The sequence below is a fragment of the Patella vulgata genome, chromosome 4, assembly GCF_932274485.2.
Source record: "Patella vulgata chromosome 4, xgPatVulg1.2, whole genome shotgun sequence".
Classification (NCBI taxonomy): Eukaryota; Metazoa; Mollusca; class Gastropoda; family Patellidae; genus Patella; species Patella vulgata.
In genome coordinates this window covers 52,683,240-52,703,900 of record NC_065882.2, presented here as the reverse complement: position 1 = coordinate 52,703,900, position 20,661 = coordinate 52,683,240, and the positions used below count along the sequence as shown (strand labels likewise).

Here is a 20,661-nt window from a genome sequence, read left to right as displayed (position 1 = left end):
TCTCGAGAAGTGGGAGAAAACAGGAGGAACCAAGAGAAAACCAACAGGGTTAGGTATGTGTATGTTAGACAACCTAACCCGACTGCAATATAGTCAGTCGGGTTGCTTTGAAAATGTTAATTCGGTATTTTGTAAGAGTTCATTAAAAATACAGATATTACGATGCCTCATGTCGAATTTCAAAAACAAAATGGGGTTAAACGTTGCACTTTTCTGCATCAACGGGGAAAATGAAGACGGATAAACGGGCATACGCCATAAAGTGAGCTGTGGGGGTAACTTTATTTCGAATTCTAACTGTCAATTGTTCTATTAGTGCACGGAAATGTGTACCCTGGACCTCGGTTTTTCGTTCCACCCGAACGAGTCGACTGTCCTACACCACTAACAATGGGAAACCACGCCGAAAAGTCCCGATGAACTTTCTAAAGAAACACTAGGAGCGAACATGAGACATCCTGGCCAGCGAACCAGGTATTACTCACTGAGCCACAGCGGATCTCCAGAGATAATTAGAAAACTTGATCGATGAAGTGACAGTACTACTACCCCTCAGATTGAATTTTGATATAAAAAAAGAACTGGTGAAAATGAGATCTAAATTCAATTTTTCAGATTCCCACTAGTTATTATACAATTAATCTTCGTGTTAATTTATAGAGTTATGTCGTCTTTAGTATTTTCTTAATATGAAATTTAAAGTAAAATTGACAAATAAATTCCGAGAAAGTGTTATCGATCAAGTTTTAAAGATTATATTTTGTAGAACAATTACGTGTAGTGAACCATATGAAGACTTATTTCATGTAGCCGACAATAACAATGACACTTTCCTTACATCTACAGAATGTGAAAATCTGTGGTTGATATTCGATGGCGATAGTAAGTAGAAATAAATCATATTGATATTCTTAGTCCGGTCACCAAACACAATATTTCGAGTAAACCTGGGAATTGTATACAATTGTAGTAGCCTAGGATGTTTACTTTCAGAATCTGCCAGGTGAACCTCGTCAACCTTGAGCGTTTTGAGAAATTCAAGATGGCGTACAAGAAGACCACTATTTCCAATAATCCCCTATAGTATTTAATCTAGGATGATAAATTTGGTGTCTAACCGTACCCCCCCCCCCCCCCCCCGGGCGTATTTCCTATAAAAGTGCCTTTATTATATTACTAAGTCCATATCTAGTGATTATACCCATACTTTTTCTCGACTCTTTGATGAAAATGGGAGGGTATACACCGATACACGGCCACTTTTCGCTTGAAAAGTGGCCGTGTATCAGTTGAAAAGTGGCCGTGTATCAGTTGGAAAGTGGCCGTGTATCAGTTGAAAAGGGACAAAAATAACAAAATCATGATTTACATATTTATTTGAACATCTACAACCCGTTTTGAACATGTTATGGTAAACGAGTCATCATTTTCAACTGTCTCAGCACTTTTCGAATGTGAGTCACTCTCAGTCATATTCTTACTTTTTGTCTCACATTTCTTTACATTTTGATATCGAGTCGCACTTTCACATTTTGTCACACTTTCTCATTTTGTTGCGGCTTATGCTCATCCGCAGCACATAATCCAAATATTTTACTATTATAAATTAATCTCTTGGCATTTTCAACACTAGAAACTTTCACATTTTGTCGCGGTTTATGCTCATCCGCAGCACGTAATCCAAATATATTACTAGTATAAATTAATCCATTGGCATTTTCTACACTACAACCTTGAGAACTCTACAATTCCAACTCGTCTTAATTTAATGGCTGTAACGGCACTGCAGTTACACGGGACTAAACTTAGAAATTCCTTTATTAAAGAAACAAAAATTTAAAACAAGATTAACTTCATTGTTTACTCAATTTTTAATTAGGTGATAATATTATCTCCAAGCTGGAATTCGAGATACGGTGGACTTTCTTAAATCTGGCACACAGGGAACATGCACCAGTATTTTTTGAACAGTTGGATAGGAACTTGAATAAGGAAGCCGATGCCAAAGAAATAAAACGAATATGTACCTACTTCGATGACGATGGTAAGTGCAAAGACTAATGAAAATCGCGAATATTCTAAGCAAGACTATTGCAAACAATCTTGACTGCCACACCTAGTTAATGGAACGCATAATTCAGTTATGGCCTGCAGTATTATACGCCTTTCCAAAAGGGCTAAATTCATGCCCCGTCTTCTTTAGTGGTGGGGGGGGGGGGCACCTTAAATATACTCAACCAAATTAAAAACTTGACACTCGGGATTTTTGGGACTAGATTTTTAATATTTGGTTTAAGGCAACTATTTTAGTGTTATGTTGTGCACAGACGACCTTGACATCAACAGAAAGCAAGAATACGTCTCGCCGAAAGTCCTTGACATTGATAACGTTCGTGATGTCACAGTACCCCCCAAAATGAAATTCACAGACTTGGAGAACAATCGGAATAAAGTGTTTAGTAACAATTGTGGCCTCCTCTAGCGTCTCGTACTGCCACACAACGTCTTCTCATGGATCTCAGAACATTAGTAAACACTACCCGAGGAAGACGTCGCCACTGCTCAGCAAGAGAATGTTGATGGTCCTGCAACGTCAGTGGTGGATTCACTTGCTGACGAACACGTCGAACCAGTTCGTCCCAGATGTGTTCAATAGGATTAAGGTCGGGGCTAAGCGACGGCCAATCCAGGACTTGGACACCGGCATTCCTTAAAAAATTCTGGGTAGCAATTGCTGTATGGGGTCGAGCATTGTCTTGTTGAAACGTTAGTCCAGGCCCATGTCTCTGCATAAACGGAAGAACAGGTTGCAAAATCTGATCCCTGTACTGGACAGCATTTAAGTTCCCTTGGACAACAACAAGAGGAGAACGTCCATGTGCACAAAAAGAACACCGAACCATGACGCTGCCGCCACCAAATCGGTCAACTTCTCTGACGCATACTTGAGCGTAACGTTCACCTCGTCTGCGGTACACTCGGACCCTGCCATCGGCAAATCTCAAAGTGAATGAGATTCGTCACTAAAGACAATCGAATTCCACTGTCTTTGAGTAAATCTTATGTGTCTTGTGGCCCACACAAGTCGGTTACGGCGATGAAGAGGTGTCAATATTGGTCCATTATAGGGCCTCCGAGCTCGAAGACCAGCAGCCTGCAAGCGATTTCGAACAGTTTGTGCAGTTACCCTTCCACCAAACATCTCGCTACTTGTGGAGGTTGCAGTGAAAAATCTGTTTCTAAGATGACGTAATCGTATTGCTTGATCTTCCTGGAGTGACGTCACACGTGGCGCTCCCACCCTTGGGCGGTCGGCAATAGTTCCAGTTTGAAGCACTCTCATTCTAAGATTAATTATTGTCTGGCGTGAACAATTAAAGGCTCTTGCAACAGTGACCACAGACTGACCAGCATAGAGCCTACCTATAGCACGTAGACGTTCTACATTTGAAAGGCGCGGCATTTTCGAACAAAGATGAAAATAACAATTTTAATTTGTTTTTCCAGTTCAAGTTACGTGTGCGTGTTCAGTTTAAGCAAACTTGCATCGATTGACCTCACGAGTTTGTGTTTGCACGTGTTTTTCATCTTTATATGCTCAAGTCACGTGATCCACGTGACTTTACAATTTTATGAAATTAAAGGCTTCTTACTACCTACTATCGTTAGAAACACTTTAAAATTTATTTGACTTACCAGAAAAAAAAAAAAATTGTTGAAATTCATCAGTGTCAAGTTTTTAATTTGGCTGAGTATATATATATATCTCGACAATTACACCACAAAGCACACGCGCACACACAAACCCACCCCACCCCCACGCCTTAAATCAGTTTCGCACATTTATAGTCACTTAATATACGGCCACGTTGCACTTAATAAGCTATGAACATTTAACCATCCATAAATAGACTGAAAAATGGTTACGAGTGTCGGTCATAACATCCGGACACTGAGTAAATAGGTTACGTGCCCTTGTTAGAAATTTGTTTCGCTTGACCAGTCTACCGACTATTCCCCGTCTGATTGATAGGCCGGGTTAAGATTATGTTTGGGTTTTTTTTTTACGAAACTAACACAAAGCTCTAACAAGAAACTGAGTTTAGACACACGCACGTTAGGCAGCTCAACAATTGGTTTTAAGAACAGCACCACATTCACTACATCGGTATCCACTTACAAAAAGTCTTATTGAATTCAAATATTGACAATTTTCCATGTATGTGGGATTAATTGGGCATACAATTGCAAGGGAGAATGGAATTTCGAACGGGATATTCCGTACGATTAGTCAACGTATCTCGGGAAGTTCTAAAAACTGCGATCTTTTTGTACATTAGATTGTCTTCAGGTTACCGTTTTGCTGAACACATGCAGAAATAAAAATTTTCAAGCGTTTACAAGAATGATGGATTGCGATAAGAATATTTCCCTCATTAAATGTGAGGTTATAGAAAATTTTCATCCGAGTTAAACATACATTATGCAAGAGCTAAATCTGCCTATTTCAGGCCAGAAGTGTTATTTAAATCATTAATTAGACATTAATTAACTTATCCAGACCATAATCAACTCTCGATATCATAGCTAGCCTGCGATATTTATTGGATTAGGATCCGATTTGCCGCTCAACTTTAATTTATGATTTAATCATGAAATGGATAGTCGACTGTTTTTTTATCGTACCGACTTATGATCGAGGCTAGGCTGAAAATTCAATCGCTAAATTATCGGTTCAGAGTGGATCAGTGACTGAAATTTCAGCAAATTTCCTTTACATTATCTAGTTTTTAACTATTATAGTGAGAGCTGCCAGTTCTCTAATCTCCCATAATGTATCTTTAATATGAATTATTTCTATTTCAGGCGATGGATTTGTATCTAAATTTGAATATGATTTGAATTGGAAGGGAATTTTCTCCGTTGAATAAATTAGGTACCAACATTGATAAAAATGCTTCTTATTTTCTAAAATAATTTGTCTATGCCATCGACGCATATTAATATTATAGGTGAGCTTTCTAAGGCAAGAATACTGCGCAGTGCCAGTTTTGAAAAGTTGAAACTAGCCCAGTCCATTAGGTGACTGATTTGTGCGAATGCCTGGCTCGAAATGCTTTACTCATTGTGGAGGGTTGGGTGGTCGTATGGTTGGACCAATGCCTGCGCCTAAGAGTAGGAGATGCCATCTAGTCTTGCGGCGTAGTTGCGATTCCCAGCAGCTCAATCCTGGGTTCTTCTCGGTCCCCGGACTGCCAAAGACTGTACGCGCAAGCGAATGTTTGAAATAAATTGGGACCATATTTTACTCCAGAAATGGACTATGCCTTAGAGTGCGTTACTTCCCATTACTCTATCGAGTGCTTGGTTATATACTCTAAGTAGGGATATTCAGAAACAATACAAAACTGCGGAAATGCGCTCTGTTTTTATTAGAGGTAACCAGTGTATGTTAACAGACCAATTGCCTACACATGAACAGTTCATATGGGCGCCTTATCTGACTAGCAAAGATACTGTCAAATGTGAAAATGGACGTTTTTGATTCGTCTTAATGAGTAAATGCTCCACCAATCCTCAGACATTCAGCAATTCGTCGTGGCATGATCCTAATCAACAATCCAATCACGATTTGGGGCAATCTGACCCACCCCTCTTGCAGTACCACGGCCAATTATTGCAATGTTGTCGGTTGACGTTGACGAACACGTCTCCCGATCATGTCCTAGACATGCTCTGTAGAGGAAGTCAGGACTCGTGACTGGCCAAGGCATATGGACAATATGGCGACACTGGAGGTAGTCATTCACGACACGAGCGCAGTAGGAACGGGCATTATCTTGAAAGATAAAACGTCGACCTGCCCCAGAACTATCGGTGCCAGGATGTGGTCACGGTAGTACACAGCAGTGACCCTTCAACTATATGCAAGTCCGTTCTGCCAGTCATGTCCCCCCCCCCCTTCCACGTGTATGGCGCTATTGCTTGTCGCACGTGCACCGCGGTGGTTCTGTTGGGGCAATAAGTTCATCGTGAACATACTCTCAAAGCATGTCAAGTGTCCATGATTATTATATCACAATCTTACATAGGTATTTGCATTTCAATATCCCCTACATTTTTTTGAAGAGTATATTACGTTAACAGTTTTATGAACACGGTCTAGAAACGCCCATTAACCTACAACCATTTTATTAAATGCATTATACATTAAATGCCCCTGTAAAGTAAAAACTCTGGGACAATCTGCAGATTCAGTATTTATTCATTGTCCAATTGTCGACGAAGATGCGTTCACTTCTAATCATGATCTTTTCATCTGAAAAAAAAATCAGATTAAAACCAAACGATTTTCAGGTAAATTTCCATAATTGTAAGAGTTAAACAGTTATTGCATCTCTAAAACTATAGCAAATTTAAAAGTTCTAAATCGATCCCCAATCTAACTTAATAAATAAACCTTATCGTTGATTTTATCCATTTCCACTGAATTTAGAATTTTTAATTAAAGTCCATGAAACATTGTTTAGGTTCTATTTCTTTGATACAAGTGTACGGTGTACGGTTGCGGTATGTTTAGCCTGAATTAATTTTTAGATTTCAGTGAGTCAACGCACCCAAGGCAAAATATTGCCTCAAGGCTAAATCTTGGTTTCCTCCCCCCCCCCTCCTTACTAGAAAATATTCAAATTTCAAAACATTCTTGGACAATTTACTGCTTAATATCTTACAGATTTGAAATGCGAGAGATAGCAATAAAATACTTCATAAATACATTTGACAATCGTGCTCAAGTACATTTAAAAATTTCATTGCAAAACCTTTCCACACCAGAAAGCAAAATACAAGAGGATGAAAACATTGAGCAAATGTAACTGAATCCAAAACAACCATTTTTCTTGCCATAAGGGGCTTTACAAAGTCCAAGCTACCATGTTATTTCTACACTAATATTTTTGTCTCGTTTGTTCAGGGTTGGCGGATACACTAGGGCTGTCCCCGAGGCAGAAATTTGGTGTATAGGGTAGCTCGGACCGGGGAGTAACAGACTAAGTGGGGTTGCCCTACCGCTTCCTGTTTCTGAGTTCTACTACTTTCAACTTGTGCAACGCCGGGTCATCCGCTAGTGTCAAAATAAAAATGAAGTTATTCTATTTCTAATACTTACCAGATGATCGTTTTCGGCGTTGCTTTTCCAGGTCACAACCACTCTGTAAATTCCAATAAAATACTTTAAAAAGTATGGAAAAATGCCTCGTGTTGAGAATTCTCACCGATAACATTTCCCTGTATCGCCTTACATTATCCATCAAAAGCTAAAGTATTTTCAAAAGCCATTTACAGATTCCCATACCGGAAATCGTGGTTTGCTATCGTTTTGTACATTACTAGATTACAATCCAAATACTTGTATTTTGTGCTTTCAGTAAAAACATATATACAAATGTTTCAAATTATTGACGCTTAAAAAAGGCGCGCGTCCCAAACTGAAGCGAATCTGCTTTAGCCGGATTCTGTTTTAATCATGTCAAAGAGACAACGAAAAATTGAGAACCATATGAAATATGTGAACCAATACACTTTAAAATTTGAATAGAAAATTTAATGAGGACGATTCCATAGTGAATTGTTAAGATAATGGGTAAACATTGTAAAAAATTATTCTCACCCCATTACAAGTTGTTCTGCATACTGTTGCAAGGCATTCAAACTTCACATTTGCCAAATTTCGTATTGCAAACATATTAAAGAAAGGACTTCTGGCAATGTTTCCAACCGTATAAAAGCCCTCCTTTTTACCATATATTCGACCATTACCACACCTTTAATACATAAAGTTCAATGACGTCTACAACCTTCACATGTAGAAACTTAAAATAACACTGCAAAAGTCTAATACGCCACGCAGGTAACTAATACTGCAGTAGAACCCCACTACTTGTATAGACAGTCTGGAGAAAGTTGCAAGGAACGAAAATGTTCTTGGAGTAAAGTGATCAAGTCCATTGTTCAAGACGCAGCCAAGTAAAATACAGTCCGATAAAATTAATGCGCCATAAGAAAGGTTTGTGATCGATTTCAGTTTTGAAGTCGATGACATTAAAAACTCCCAAAGTGTCACTGTACTGCCTTTGTATATCTTTCAAAAAGTGGTGCATTCCGGTGCATAATGATAAGTCAATATGTACAGAATTCAATCTTTCAAATCTCTTCACATACTTACCCGCCGCTCAGTATGACCGATTTAACAGCTTTCCCATCGTTAGTATTAGCTATGGCGGTACAACTTATTACCCTTAGTCCGTTGCCTGTTGTAAATGAGAAATAATACAAGTCGAATATTAATGTTTTCGTGGTTGAAGAAATCTTTTGTAGTCCGGCTATTTTAGGAGCAGATTGAGATCCGATAGATGTGAACGTTTCGGACAACACAGGTATATTTTCTTCAATACTTACTACCCTAGCTTTCCACTTTTGATGGTCACTCCCTCCAAATATACTATTTCGGCGATCTTGGAACTTCCCAAGATGTCTGCTATGTAATAAACCTATATTTACCAATGAGGATCACATAGGGTTCGGAAGCAGAGGTAAATGGGAGGTAAATGGTAGATTAGATTTTAGTGGTTGTGTTTGTGGGCCGCCAGGTATAAAGGGAATGATAACGATATATCCATCAAGTCTCGATTCAATGAGAGTGAAAAATATCGAAGTTTCAGTCCTTTGTAATTAAGCGACTTAGTGGCCGAGACAGCTGAAAATTCATAATTTAGATAGGGTGCGGTGCGGTTCTTTGGCAATTCCACTATCTTACTGTATACATGTATAGCACTCCCGATCTTCCGACCTTTTTCTTTCTAATGAACGAGGAACAACTCGAGGACCTCCCATGTACTGTATTCACAATCTTACAAAGTAAACGGGAAGATATATGCGATTTGTATTGCATAGTCATAGTAATTCAGCAAGAAATTGGTAACCGTTTTAGTGCAAAAAGTTTTAATGGCTCGAAGGTATGAATGAATTATATGATCAACTGGGCCCCGTTTCTCGAAACCTTAGCCAAAGATAAAATCCAATTTTAGTAGATACTTCAATTTCGATATGACCAAGCACTAAAATCAATCTATTATTCAATCAAATTACTAAAATTTGGATGTTATCCTAGTTCAAATTTCGTGAAACGGGCCCCTGAAATCAAGAAAATGCACTCTTGGTATAAACCCATTACTTACCCTTCCCTGTCGCGGCGATAGACACAACTCTTCCTAAGGCAATATTCCCTTTAATTGTTTTATTCAAAACATTTTGAATATCCAGTTGGAATGCATTCTTATCTTCTGATCCCATAGATCTTAATATTTCAACTGGAGCCAGAACACTGAAAAATATTAAGGTATAAAATTTACAGTTCAAACTAAATTCGTTTTCAATTCCGGGCTCTTCATTAGATCAGATGTTTTTGCGGTTTCCCCACTGCACTTGTCATGGCGTTGGTTCAACCCCTTTCACATTCTATCAAATATACTAAGCAGCATTTCATGTTAGTAAGTTACTCTGAATAGACGCATTGCATAAAACTCGCCAAATGTTTTATTGTCTAGTTGTGACCACATCTCCAAACTTTACCCGAGCAATAAGGTTTCTTCCCAAACACAATTGAAACCAGGAAATGTTCTCAAAAACGTAACCCGACTTGGAGATGGTGATGTGTTCTCCATGATTTTTATGGAACTCCTGCTGCACGTGCTGTTCACCGGGACCAGCCCTATAAAATGCACCCCCATACCTGGTTGAATTGTCGGTTTACTTCGGGTACTCCCGTTTCCTCCCACAGGAAAGACCCCTGCGCGTGCGCTAAGATAACAAAAAAGAGACTTGTCTGCGATATCAACTTCGTTGGAAGCGGACGTTAAACACTAAGCACATGGTTGAATCATTCACACTACAACGTTAGCTGAATGCCACGACCCAAGAGCTCAGGAACCAGCCGCTTGGAAGACTCGACGCTGGCCACACTTCCAGGTAAAAACGTCTAGTGTTGTCTTGGCAATTCACAAATAAAAATGGAATACCTTTCAGATATTACTTTTTCAGTTGTGTTCTTCTTCCCATAGTCATCGAAGGTACAAGTGACACTATTAACTTCTGTATGGGTTCTTACGGTACCACCAAACTCGCCCCACGCAACATTAACGTCCACAGTGTAAACATTGGCACCTTGGCGTTTCTGAAATATACAAATTAAACGATTTTGTTTCAGAACAGCTTATAATCTCGAAGACTCCCCTTTAAAAGGACGTAACGAAACTCCGTAAACATATTCCTGTACAACAGTCAACTTTGATCTTGCTTTATTTCAAGAGGGCAGGAGTACCAGAGATACTGGAATCAGCATTGCAACAGAGTGGAATGGGATCCAACAGCGCGTTATCCAGTTGGGCTGATTTCCACCCCTTGTTAGTTCCAATGCAATGACCATTGTGTCATTTCTCTTTTTCGATAAAATGCTCGGCCTCCATAACAGTAAATAGGTGAATGAATATTTTATCAGTCGTGATTAAACGCCTGAGATTTTGACAAACAATCCTTTCTAAAAGAAAAATGAATAAAAAAAATTCCTATGTGAAGATTTGATTGCGTTGACAGAAGCAACATAAATTCAAGACCGTTACACATGATTAGGATACGGGTTAAAAATTGCTCCGATTTATCCACAAAAAATATTTGATAGCTTCAAATAATATCCGAATTCATAATTTAATTCAAGGTAACAATGGAATAAAAAAGAAAAACTTACGTAAAACTGGCAAATATCTTTAGCCGAGGTCTTTAAGTATGTACCATTTAAATAAAAATTAACATTATCGCTAGAACTGAAGCTAACTTTAGCATTCTTACATTGGGCGTAAGCAGTAATAGAAAGATCGGTTACAATCTCTATACTTGGCTTTTTCAAAGTTAAATCGGAACATCGTGGGGTGACTGAAACGAAAATATCAATTAAGTAACATTGGATCCAAAATACGTTGTCCATAAGATGCATCATCTAAATGCAAAGTTGTTTAAAGCGATTGGTCGAGTTTACGGTTTAGCTGATTATGAATAAATCGACAATAGTTTAGGAAATTGATTTAACAAGTAGTACAGAATAAGTCAAAACATCTAAATCTGCTACATTCAATGTTTGACTTACGTGATAAGCTCCCAATATTTCCCCACACCACATTTAGTAAGCCATGTTGAAGACTCAATATTTCAGAGAGCAATACCTAACCCTAAAGTGGTTTCTTGTTCAGACTACAACGGGTTTTAGCGCCGTACCGGTAACCCTGGAATTTAATTCGTCAACCGACCTAGACGGCGTTTGGCAATGGCGAAAAATGACTTCACACCGAAAAGACATTCAAATTATAACATTTAAATTACCACCGTTACATCAATATACAATCGGTCATTTCTAGCACATCAATATACAATCGGTCATTTCTAGCACACATAAGTATTGACACTTAATCCCGATACAGTTGGTCGTAAATGGTCCGGAAACCGATAAAAATCAAGAAGCTTTACCCATTTACATTATGTGCACGAACAGTTCGCGGCAGTCACTTATCAATTCACTATCAACACCAGAACGAATGGAAATAAGGCCAGTTTCCAATCAACACAGCCGAACTTTTAAAACCGAACTGAACACGATATACACCCAAAGCCATTAAAAACGCAATGCCAAATTCAAAGTCTATTTCAGAACCATGAAGCAAAGCAGGGGTCAGCTGAAGTCAATATCTGGTATATCCACCCCGAGCGCTTACACATGCCTGAAGTCGCCTTGGCATGGACTGGCACAGATGTCTTACTACACAGTGTGGGATTGTTTGCCAATGATTTTGGAGTGCCTGTGCTACGTCTGCAACAGTTCGTGGTGGCACGGCTTGAGTTCGAACCCGTCGTCCAAGTTCATCCCAAGGGTGTTCGGTCGGGTTCATGTCGGGCGACATAGCGTGCCAACCGATAACACGGACATGATTGTTCAGAAAGTTTTGTCAACCGGGCAGTGTGGGGTCGGGCGTTGTCATGCTGGAAAATAACTGTCGACGGACGCCATGGCGTGTTGTGCAGATACCCCCGATTTGCGGCCCGCGGCCCATTGCTGTCTGGCAAGTCGATGACGAGGCAAAAGGATTTGACCTTGGTAAGGTCGACGGCGGCGTAACCCAAGAACAGCCAGGCGCCTTCGGACTGAGGGCTGATCTCCGTTGCCGTGTTCCCAACAGTTCCCTGGCAGTAGCTGTCTGGGACTTGTTGCGCAGATGATGTAGTCCGATGTGGCGATCTTGAGCAGCGGTTGTTACAGGTGGCGTTCCAGGACGGTTCGATCGGCAACTCTTCCAGTGGCGTGGAAGTGTTGTCTAAGGCGAGCAATGGTCGATTCGTGGACATCTAAAGTGTCTGGCGACGGCTACCTGTAAAGCCCCCTTATCCAGCATGCCACTAGCTCTGTTCCGGTAAGGCGTGATGAATGTTGAAATTTTGATCTGTATTTAAAAAGGTCAGAGTGCAGGCAATGCACGTGCAAAACGTGACATGGGACTGCTTAAAATCATGAAAATAGACAAGTGTTGCGTTTGCACGAACAAAGTTCATTACCGAGAACTGATAAAGGGTTCAAACCCAAACTCTACAAGAAGAGATCCATCACAAGTTTCACCTATATGCCATAAGATAGGAAAGCCCAAGAAAACGTTTACCAGAAATATTTCACGAATTAAGCATTGCGTTTTTGATGGCTTTGAGTATATTTAAGATTCAACAAGTTTACATCAATCAAAATCCATTTTTGTACCGCAAGGGAGTTTAATGTGAAATATTTGTTTAAATTGTGCAATATTTGTTTAATTTGTGCAATATTTGTTTAATTTGTGCAATATTTGTTTAATTTGTGCAATATTTGTTTAATTTGTCATTTTACGTTATCGATTACAAATGAAAAATAAATTACTTATTAAAATCGTATCGTTCGGCAAGGCAACAGCATAATCTACTGCCTGAAAAAAAGCATAGATATATATATATATATATTTAAAATAAATATATGGAAAGGATTGTCAATTCAAAAGACAGTCGAGCAAACCGTAGAATATGCCCACACAGTTCGTAATCTTTTTAAACGGGCTCTTATGAGTCATGACGTTCAGTGTTTTCGGAAAAGTTTGACGGAAAAGAATAGGGTATCCTCGCCTTATGTTCTCCGGAAAACCATAATCCGATTTTGACGAATCGAGATAGGGATCCTCGTCTTTTAATACAACGTCCCTGGAAGTTTCAGAAAAATCCGATGAAAACTAATCTTTGTTCCGTACAAGATAGGGTGTCCCACACAGAAAAGGGTGTCCCACACATAAATGGGCTCTAATACGAGTTTTAAGTTCAATGAACCATCACCATCAAAAGGCGATGCCTTAAGTGATTAGGCGGAGGAGACGCAGCACGACAATCTGTTAATCATTTGATGTAAAAAGGGACACATCTGTTTGGTTTGTAATTATCATAAAATTGGAAGGGTGTGACACAAAAAAAGAGGAAAGGGTACTCACGGACAAAATGAAGAAAACAGCGAACATTCGAAGCCCAATCATTTTCAGTAGCTGTCTGGAATATAACAATACATAAACATTTTGATTTTCATAAATGAAACCATTAATCTACATGTATTCCACGCGTAGTAGCTGTATTCACAATCAAGAAATAACTTTAAGAAACAGAACATTAACTACACACCTTATTATTGTCGCCAACAAAAATCTACTGAAATCTCCACGATAGTTTACCTTTTTATAGCAGTTGGTGCGTTGCACGTGCATTTACACCACGAGCCTATACTATTGAGATCTACACACTCGATAGTCGGTGTTAAAGAGGAAAAAAAAATAATAATTTGGAAAGCAATATGTCGGTTTTATAAAAAGAAACCCACAATAACCCATTTTAATACATTTGTATCTCTCTAGGATATTTAAAAGGAAATACGACAATTGACAAATATATCCACCTGGGTGTAGATCCATACGTCTAAGAGAAGTTATGAAATTACCTGGATAGTTACAAATGGATAGCATGAGAATCGGAGAAACTGGATTGTCCAAAAGAATTATCCATGTTTTGCTTGGTTCACACGGCTTTAGAGAGTAGTCTCGATCTACCTATTAAAAGGCGGTGCTGTAAAGAGATACAAATTTTAAATAAAATCACGTGGTTGATATCCTATTTTTCTCCACCATCCAGACTGGACAATTTAGCCTCATCGCGGCGTTTCCGCCTGCTTTTTATCGAAGGGTACACGCGGCCTCGGTCTTTTGCTCTATCCGAACGACTATACGCTATTCCTTGCCACACTAATTATATCAGCATATACAAGAGCGTATATTTTCTTCTGTTCTAGGAACAATATTTTAAATTACATTTATGTTAAAGAGATATAAATATGACTTTAATCCGAAAAATAAATAAATAGTTAAAAAAATATATCATAATTGAAGTTACGCTAGTATCGAAAAGCCAAGCAGGAACAAATTTACAATTAGGTGCTTTAAACGAGCATTGTTAAAATCCTCCAAAGATCATAGTAAAATTCACCTCTTTAATACGTATACGATGCAGGACAAGAGCACTGTATACCAAGCTGTTGGTTACGTGAAATTGCTATACGCCTTACCACCTAAAAGATGGACCCAGTAGCTAGGCGATCCGACGTTCCAGGGGATCAGAATACTCGTCTTAACCTGTGATTTTTAAACGGATGGCATTTGAATCCTAGGAGAGAAATTTCAAATCGAAATGTAAGAATTGGAGATTAATTTTTGTCAGAGGTATAATGGTGAAAAGAGTCTAGATGAAAATGCACACCGGAAAGGTAGTATATGTATAACGATAATTATTGTAATACAATGGGCCTTCCGTCAGACGTGGAGAGCGGGGGAACCAACTCCGGTCGTCACATCTTACGTACGACCCATGCATCTTTTCTTACTGCATAAGTAGCCTTGTGATCGTCTAGTATTTTCACTTATTGCCTTTGCTTCTGTTTCACGTTGTGTATTAACTTCTTACTGTGTTCTTAAGACGTTTGTCTTACCAGGAATAACAATGCAACAGTTCGTTTTTGCATTTTATATATCATAGCTGCTTACATATGGATACAATGCATAATAGAATAAAGTCATTCTCTCAAACTGATAGAAACTGTTACATTTTTCCCCTTCTGGAATCAAGCTGTTGTCTGTCAATCACCCACCAATATGATAGTTTTGTAGCTTTGGGCTTTGGACCTTCAATTATCTAATTGGTCAAATATGATGTAAATAATTACAGAGATTGGTCAAACTAAACCAAATGATGCAATAGGTAAATTTCCAGTCACATGTTTTTTGACACAATCTATCCTTGAACTTAGACCCTTTTTCCTGTTATTCTCACACTATTTCATAAACAATTAATTTGCATTTTAAATACACCCATAACATAGCCAATACACTGACAATCTATCTATATATATATTTGTGACTGTCGTTTGTCTGTCTGTCTGTCTGTTCGGGGTTGGCGGCTACACTAGGTCTGCCCCGAGTCTGAAATTTGGGGTATAAGGTTACCTCGGACCAGGGAGTAACATAGGCCAGGTGGTGTTAGTCTACCACTTCCGGTTTCGGAGTTATGACCCTAGAGCGAAGCCGGTCTGTTCGGGGTTGGCAGCTACACTAGGTCTGCCCCGAGTCTGAAATTTGGGGTATAGGGGTAGCTCGGACCGGGGAGTAGCATAGGCCAGGTGGCGTTAGTCTACCACTTCCGGTTTCGGAGTTATGACCCCCGAGCGAAGTCTGTCTGTTCGGGGTTGGCGGCTACATCTGCCCCGAGTCTGAAATTTGGGGTATAGGGGTAACTCGGACCGGGGAGTAACATAGGCCAGGTGGCGTTAGTCTACCACTTCCGGTTTCGGAGTTATGACCCCGAGCGAAGCCGGTCTGTTCGGGGATGGCGGCTACACTAGGTCTGCCCCGAGTCTGAAATTTGGGGTATAGGGGTAGCTCGGACCGGGGAGTAACATAGACCAGGTGGCGTTAGTCTACCACTTCCGGTTTCGGAGTTATGACCCCCGAGCGAAGCCGGGTATCCTGCTAGTAGTGAATAATTTGTAAAGATAAAAATATTGTTTAAACCATCTTATATCTCTATTCCCTGTCTATAAATTTAAAAACAATGTCGCAACGACGATATACTACCTTTCCACTGTTGCATTTGATGTTCTCGTTGATGACTATCATTTTATAAAAGAATGGTTTTTATATTTCCGGATTTTCATTAATTATTAATTACAATTTTAATTTGAAATTATACCTCACAGAAGCGATGAATTACATCTACACAAATTGCCTTCTATAGTTTTCAATCACTGTCAGACATAGCATTCCGACCAGATAACACGTGTAACCTTTGGCCTAAATATATATCTATATGTGAAGCCTCAGAGGACTCAATATATAATCAATTTACAATATTACTTCAAGTTAACTCGTAATGAGTTTATTAGTATTACAAAGTCGCAGGGGAGCCACGGTGGCTAGGTGGTTAAGACGCTGGATCGCTAGCCTGGAGGTCGGGTGTTCGATCCCTGCATTGGCCGAGAAAGTTCATCTGGATTTTCCGACGTGGTTTCCCCTTGTCAGTGGTGCAGAACGGAGGGCCTGACAAGGACAGCTGCCTAGTCCTTCGGATGAGACGTGTATACATTGGAATGCACGTAAAAGATCCCTTGGCAATTGGAATTCGATATAAGAGTAGGCGATAGTGCCGCTGCCCGGGCAAAATTTCCCTCATAGCACACTGTATGGCGTATGCCCGTCTTCATTAGCCCAGTATAGGAGCAGAACAGTAGGACGTTAAACTCCATTTCATTTCATTTCATTTCACAAAGTCGCAGTATATAGATACCCTCAAATAATACTGTTTCGCATCTTTTAGTTCTAATAATAGTTATCATTTTGCAGAGGGCAGCTGAATAGCGCACACACTAGCCCGATAAACAATAACGAGTAACAAATTTCATGTACGGGTCAGACTCTACCTACATCGTTTTGAACACGCCTCAGTTATCTATAAATAAAATAACTGACACCGTACGGGGTACCCGTTGATTTCGATCAAATATACAACTGGTTGGTATTGAAGCCATGTTATAATAACCGTGTTAAACTCACCCCTATAAAATAAACCATCATCAATGCAAACGATTTGAGAAACAGAATACATCGACATTATTTTGCTATTTTTGCATCGATTTATGGACGCTAAAAATACAGACAACGTCCGTAAACTATCCTAGCGATTAAAGAGGGATTTATAAGTGAATCCCGGTATTCAGTCCAAAGCCCTTTAGCTAAAATGCTTCAGATTGACCATGTTTAATGGCGTTAATTTATATGGCCTCCGTGACTTACACCCAGCATAGACGGTTACAGATTGTAAGATCAAAGGTGAATCTCTCTAATATTAAAACTGTTAAAAGAAAATCGAAATCGACCCCCGTGTTAGCCGCTGATGATTTGTCTCTTGTCAAGTCGCATTTCTTGGTCGTAAATGGAAGTTATTGTAAAGGGCTTAACTAAGCGTATTAACAGCTTCAAAACACCGTCGCCAATCAAACAACGATTGAACACTGGCACAAATGATTATTGCGTGTAAAGTTAAGGTAATGTTACGGTTTCTGCTATCAGAATACATTGCCTGCCTAGACTCTCTTTCACGAAGTCAATCATTCCTATATAAGTCAAGCGAATTGTAAACGTTTGCCGCGCTTTACTACGGAGCTATCAATTTTGTAGTCTGGTGTAGAATGGTCAACAGAAGTTTATGACTTAAACGACTGAACACGAAAGGATTCTGCCATTACTTGGAACTAAATAAACACAAAGATGGAAGTCAGAAGGTATGATGTTTTCATATGTTTTGTTGATTTTAACAGTGTTGAATATTTTGAAAAATAATACTAATAATTGGATCTATGTGTTTGGTTAACATAGACATATTAAGGCATTTTTTTTAATTGGTTTATTTAAAATGGGCATGCGTTTTTAGTTTTCTAGTCAATATTATTGCTAGAGTATTTTTTGTGTCGTTATCGTTTTATCTACACTTAAAGATACATTATGGGAGATTAGATAAAGAGCTAGCAGTTCTCACTATAATAGTTAAAAACTAGATAATGTAAAGGGAATTTGCTGAAAATTTCAGTCAAATTGATCCACTAAAGTCGGTAGGATAAAAAACATAGTCTCGATTATCCATTTCATGATTAAATTATGAATGGAAGTCGAACAGAAAATCGGAACCTAATCCAATAAACATCGCAGGCTAGCGATGCCATCGAGAGTTGATTATGGTCTGGATAACTTAATTAATGTCTAATTAATAATATTAATAAATTAGTTAACATTTCGGGCCTACAGAAAGACCTGCAATAGGCATATTTAACTCTTGCATAATGTATCTTTAAATCATATCTATTATTAATAAGCCATATTTAAAGGTGTGGTTTGAAAATAAAGGCCGTGTATTAATTGTTTTTGTTTAAACATCTGGGCTCGTGACACAACATTTATTCTTAGGTTTATGGGCCAGTATTCAAATTGTTATTCCATTTAGCTATAAATCCATGCATTATTGTCGTGTATGCTTACTCAAAGAACAACCAATACTTCGCATTTACAGCCACACAACATCCAGGTGTTGTACAATAAAATCCCACCAAAACCCGAGAAATCGCCAGTTTCCAGAGGGTGACTCGTCTTAAGATGTCTTGAGTTGCACAAGAAAAACTGGTTTAAAAAAGTGTTCACGCCTTCTTTTTCACATGTCATATTTAGTATTAACCGTAAGAATGTTTCTGCTTTTTATTTTTGAAATTTGGCAGAGATGTCAAATAATGTACCTGTTGGCTTGTCTCAATGTAATTTTTACACAAAAGACACCTTCTCACTAAAGTGTTTATAGAGTAGTTATTTCCAAATGAAAGTATGACATTAGCACAACCGCAAAGTTGCATTACTTTGTTTCAGGGTAAACGATGAAAAGATAAAAGGTATGCGGACACAAACTGATTTCAACACTGGTTTAATAACATTTTAACATTTTAAAGTACTTTTCGTCCGTCGTGGGACTGCTTTATATATATGATACACCCATGGGTTGCCCACTGAACGAAAATGTGAGCGTTTCACTAACTGGCAGTCTGTCTCCTCGAGTGACGTAAGTTCCGCTCCTTATGTCTTGATCTACTGGCTACCGGTTATGAGAGCATTGATAGACGTATACGTCCTTTAGACTCTGGAAAAAGAAGTTAGGAGGGGATAATCGAAAATTTATTTAAGCCTCGATATTTATGGTAAATGGATAGCGACCAACGACAAATACATTCTAAAAAAAAACCCTCATTCAAGTCACAGTGACAAACAAGGAAGCTTAATATAGATTCTTGTGGCAAAAAAACTTTTGATATATCAATTAGTTTGAGCATAATTTTCAGTCCAAATATATCGCATCAATTCACACAGTTCGTACGCTTAATCTATCTATAAATATACGCATTGGCAATTGGCTAATAGCAAGGAAGTGCCTAAATATATCGTTTGGGAAATATATTTCAAGCTACTAACAAATATATATTTGTTGCCAAAAAAAAAAAAAAAAATATATATTAAAAGATCAAAGTCAAGGTCAATATACTAGTCGTCATTGAGCAATGCACGCGCACTACTTATCTTATCTTAATTTATTGTGTGTGTTTTGATCCATTTCACTCGCAAATTTAATTTTACAGGTTATTAGAAATATCATTTACTTTCAGATAAAGATAATACTTGTGTGATAATTTTACTTGCAGAAATATGTATTAATATTTTTAACTTTTTATTTTAGTTCTATTGATCTCTCAGAGACAACAATTTTGAATATTACTAAATATATATAAGCGAATAATTATAAATCACAGTGACTCAACTGTAAAGCTTCCGCTATTGTGGGTGTAGTTTGGCCAATCTTGAATATATAAACTATAACAAAAAGGATAAAATCAACGTTTAATCGTCAGCGGCAAAGCAGGCCGAGACAGCCAGGTTGTCTTCCTTACAGACGCCTCGGGCAAAGCGGCAAAGCAGGCCGAGACAGCCAGGTTGTCTTCCTTACAGACGCCTCGGGCTTGCTGCATACAACCTACCAAATTAGAATAGTCTCTGGGCAATATTAAGTGTTCCAGATTCCGTCTCACTGCGGCATTCTAGAGGGCGCTGATAAAATGGCAAAAATTGTTGCCCAGGGCCATCAGGAAGAAACTGGCACAGCCTGACAGAAGTGAATTCAATCATGAAGGCGCCATATAGGCCATCACAGCAGCAAGATGGCTACCATCAGCTAACCAGAGCAGAACAGGTGGTCATCTTTCGACTCAGAAGTCAGAACTGGGCACAACAGACTAGCGTCCAATCTTCACAGCAAGCTGCACCTGTAACCATCAACAATGTGCACATGTGGGCAGGTAGAACAAACCACAGACTTTGGGGACCGGCAGTATCTGAGGAATAGGGCCTGGCCACAGCCGGTGCCCATCAA

General features: G+C 38.9%; 2 protein-coding genes across 2 annotated transcripts in view; one reads left to right on the top strand and one right to left on the bottom strand.

Annotated features, from left to right (window-relative positions):
- Window positions 1-6,175: 6,175 nt before the first annotated feature.
- Window positions 6,176-13,881, bottom strand: LOC126818780 (vitelline envelope sperm lysin receptor). Its single transcript, XM_050546343.1, has 10 exons — window positions 13,786-13,881; window positions 13,602-13,656; window positions 13,007-13,052; window positions 10,802-10,986; window positions 10,077-10,231; window positions 9,237-9,382; window positions 8,225-8,309; window positions 7,670-7,823; window positions 7,169-7,211; window positions 6,176-6,319 (listed from the first exon to the last, which is right to left on the bottom strand). Exons 1-10 carry the CDS (start codon window positions 13,866-13,868, stop codon window positions 6,255-6,257), a joined length of 1,017 nt encoding a protein of 338 aa, XP_050402300.1. The 5' UTR covers window positions 13,869-13,881; the 3' UTR covers window positions 6,176-6,254.
- Window positions 13,882-17,629: 3,748 nt separating this feature from the next.
- Window positions 17,630-20,661, top strand: part of LOC126818777 (neuronal acetylcholine receptor subunit alpha-10) — a 37,779-nt gene continuing 34,747 nt past the window's right edge. Inside the window, exon 1 of the mRNA XM_050546337.1 lies at window positions 17,630-17,983. The gene's annotated coding sequence lies outside the window, so the exon portion shown is untranslated. The remainder of the gene's footprint in view (window positions 17,984-20,661) is intronic.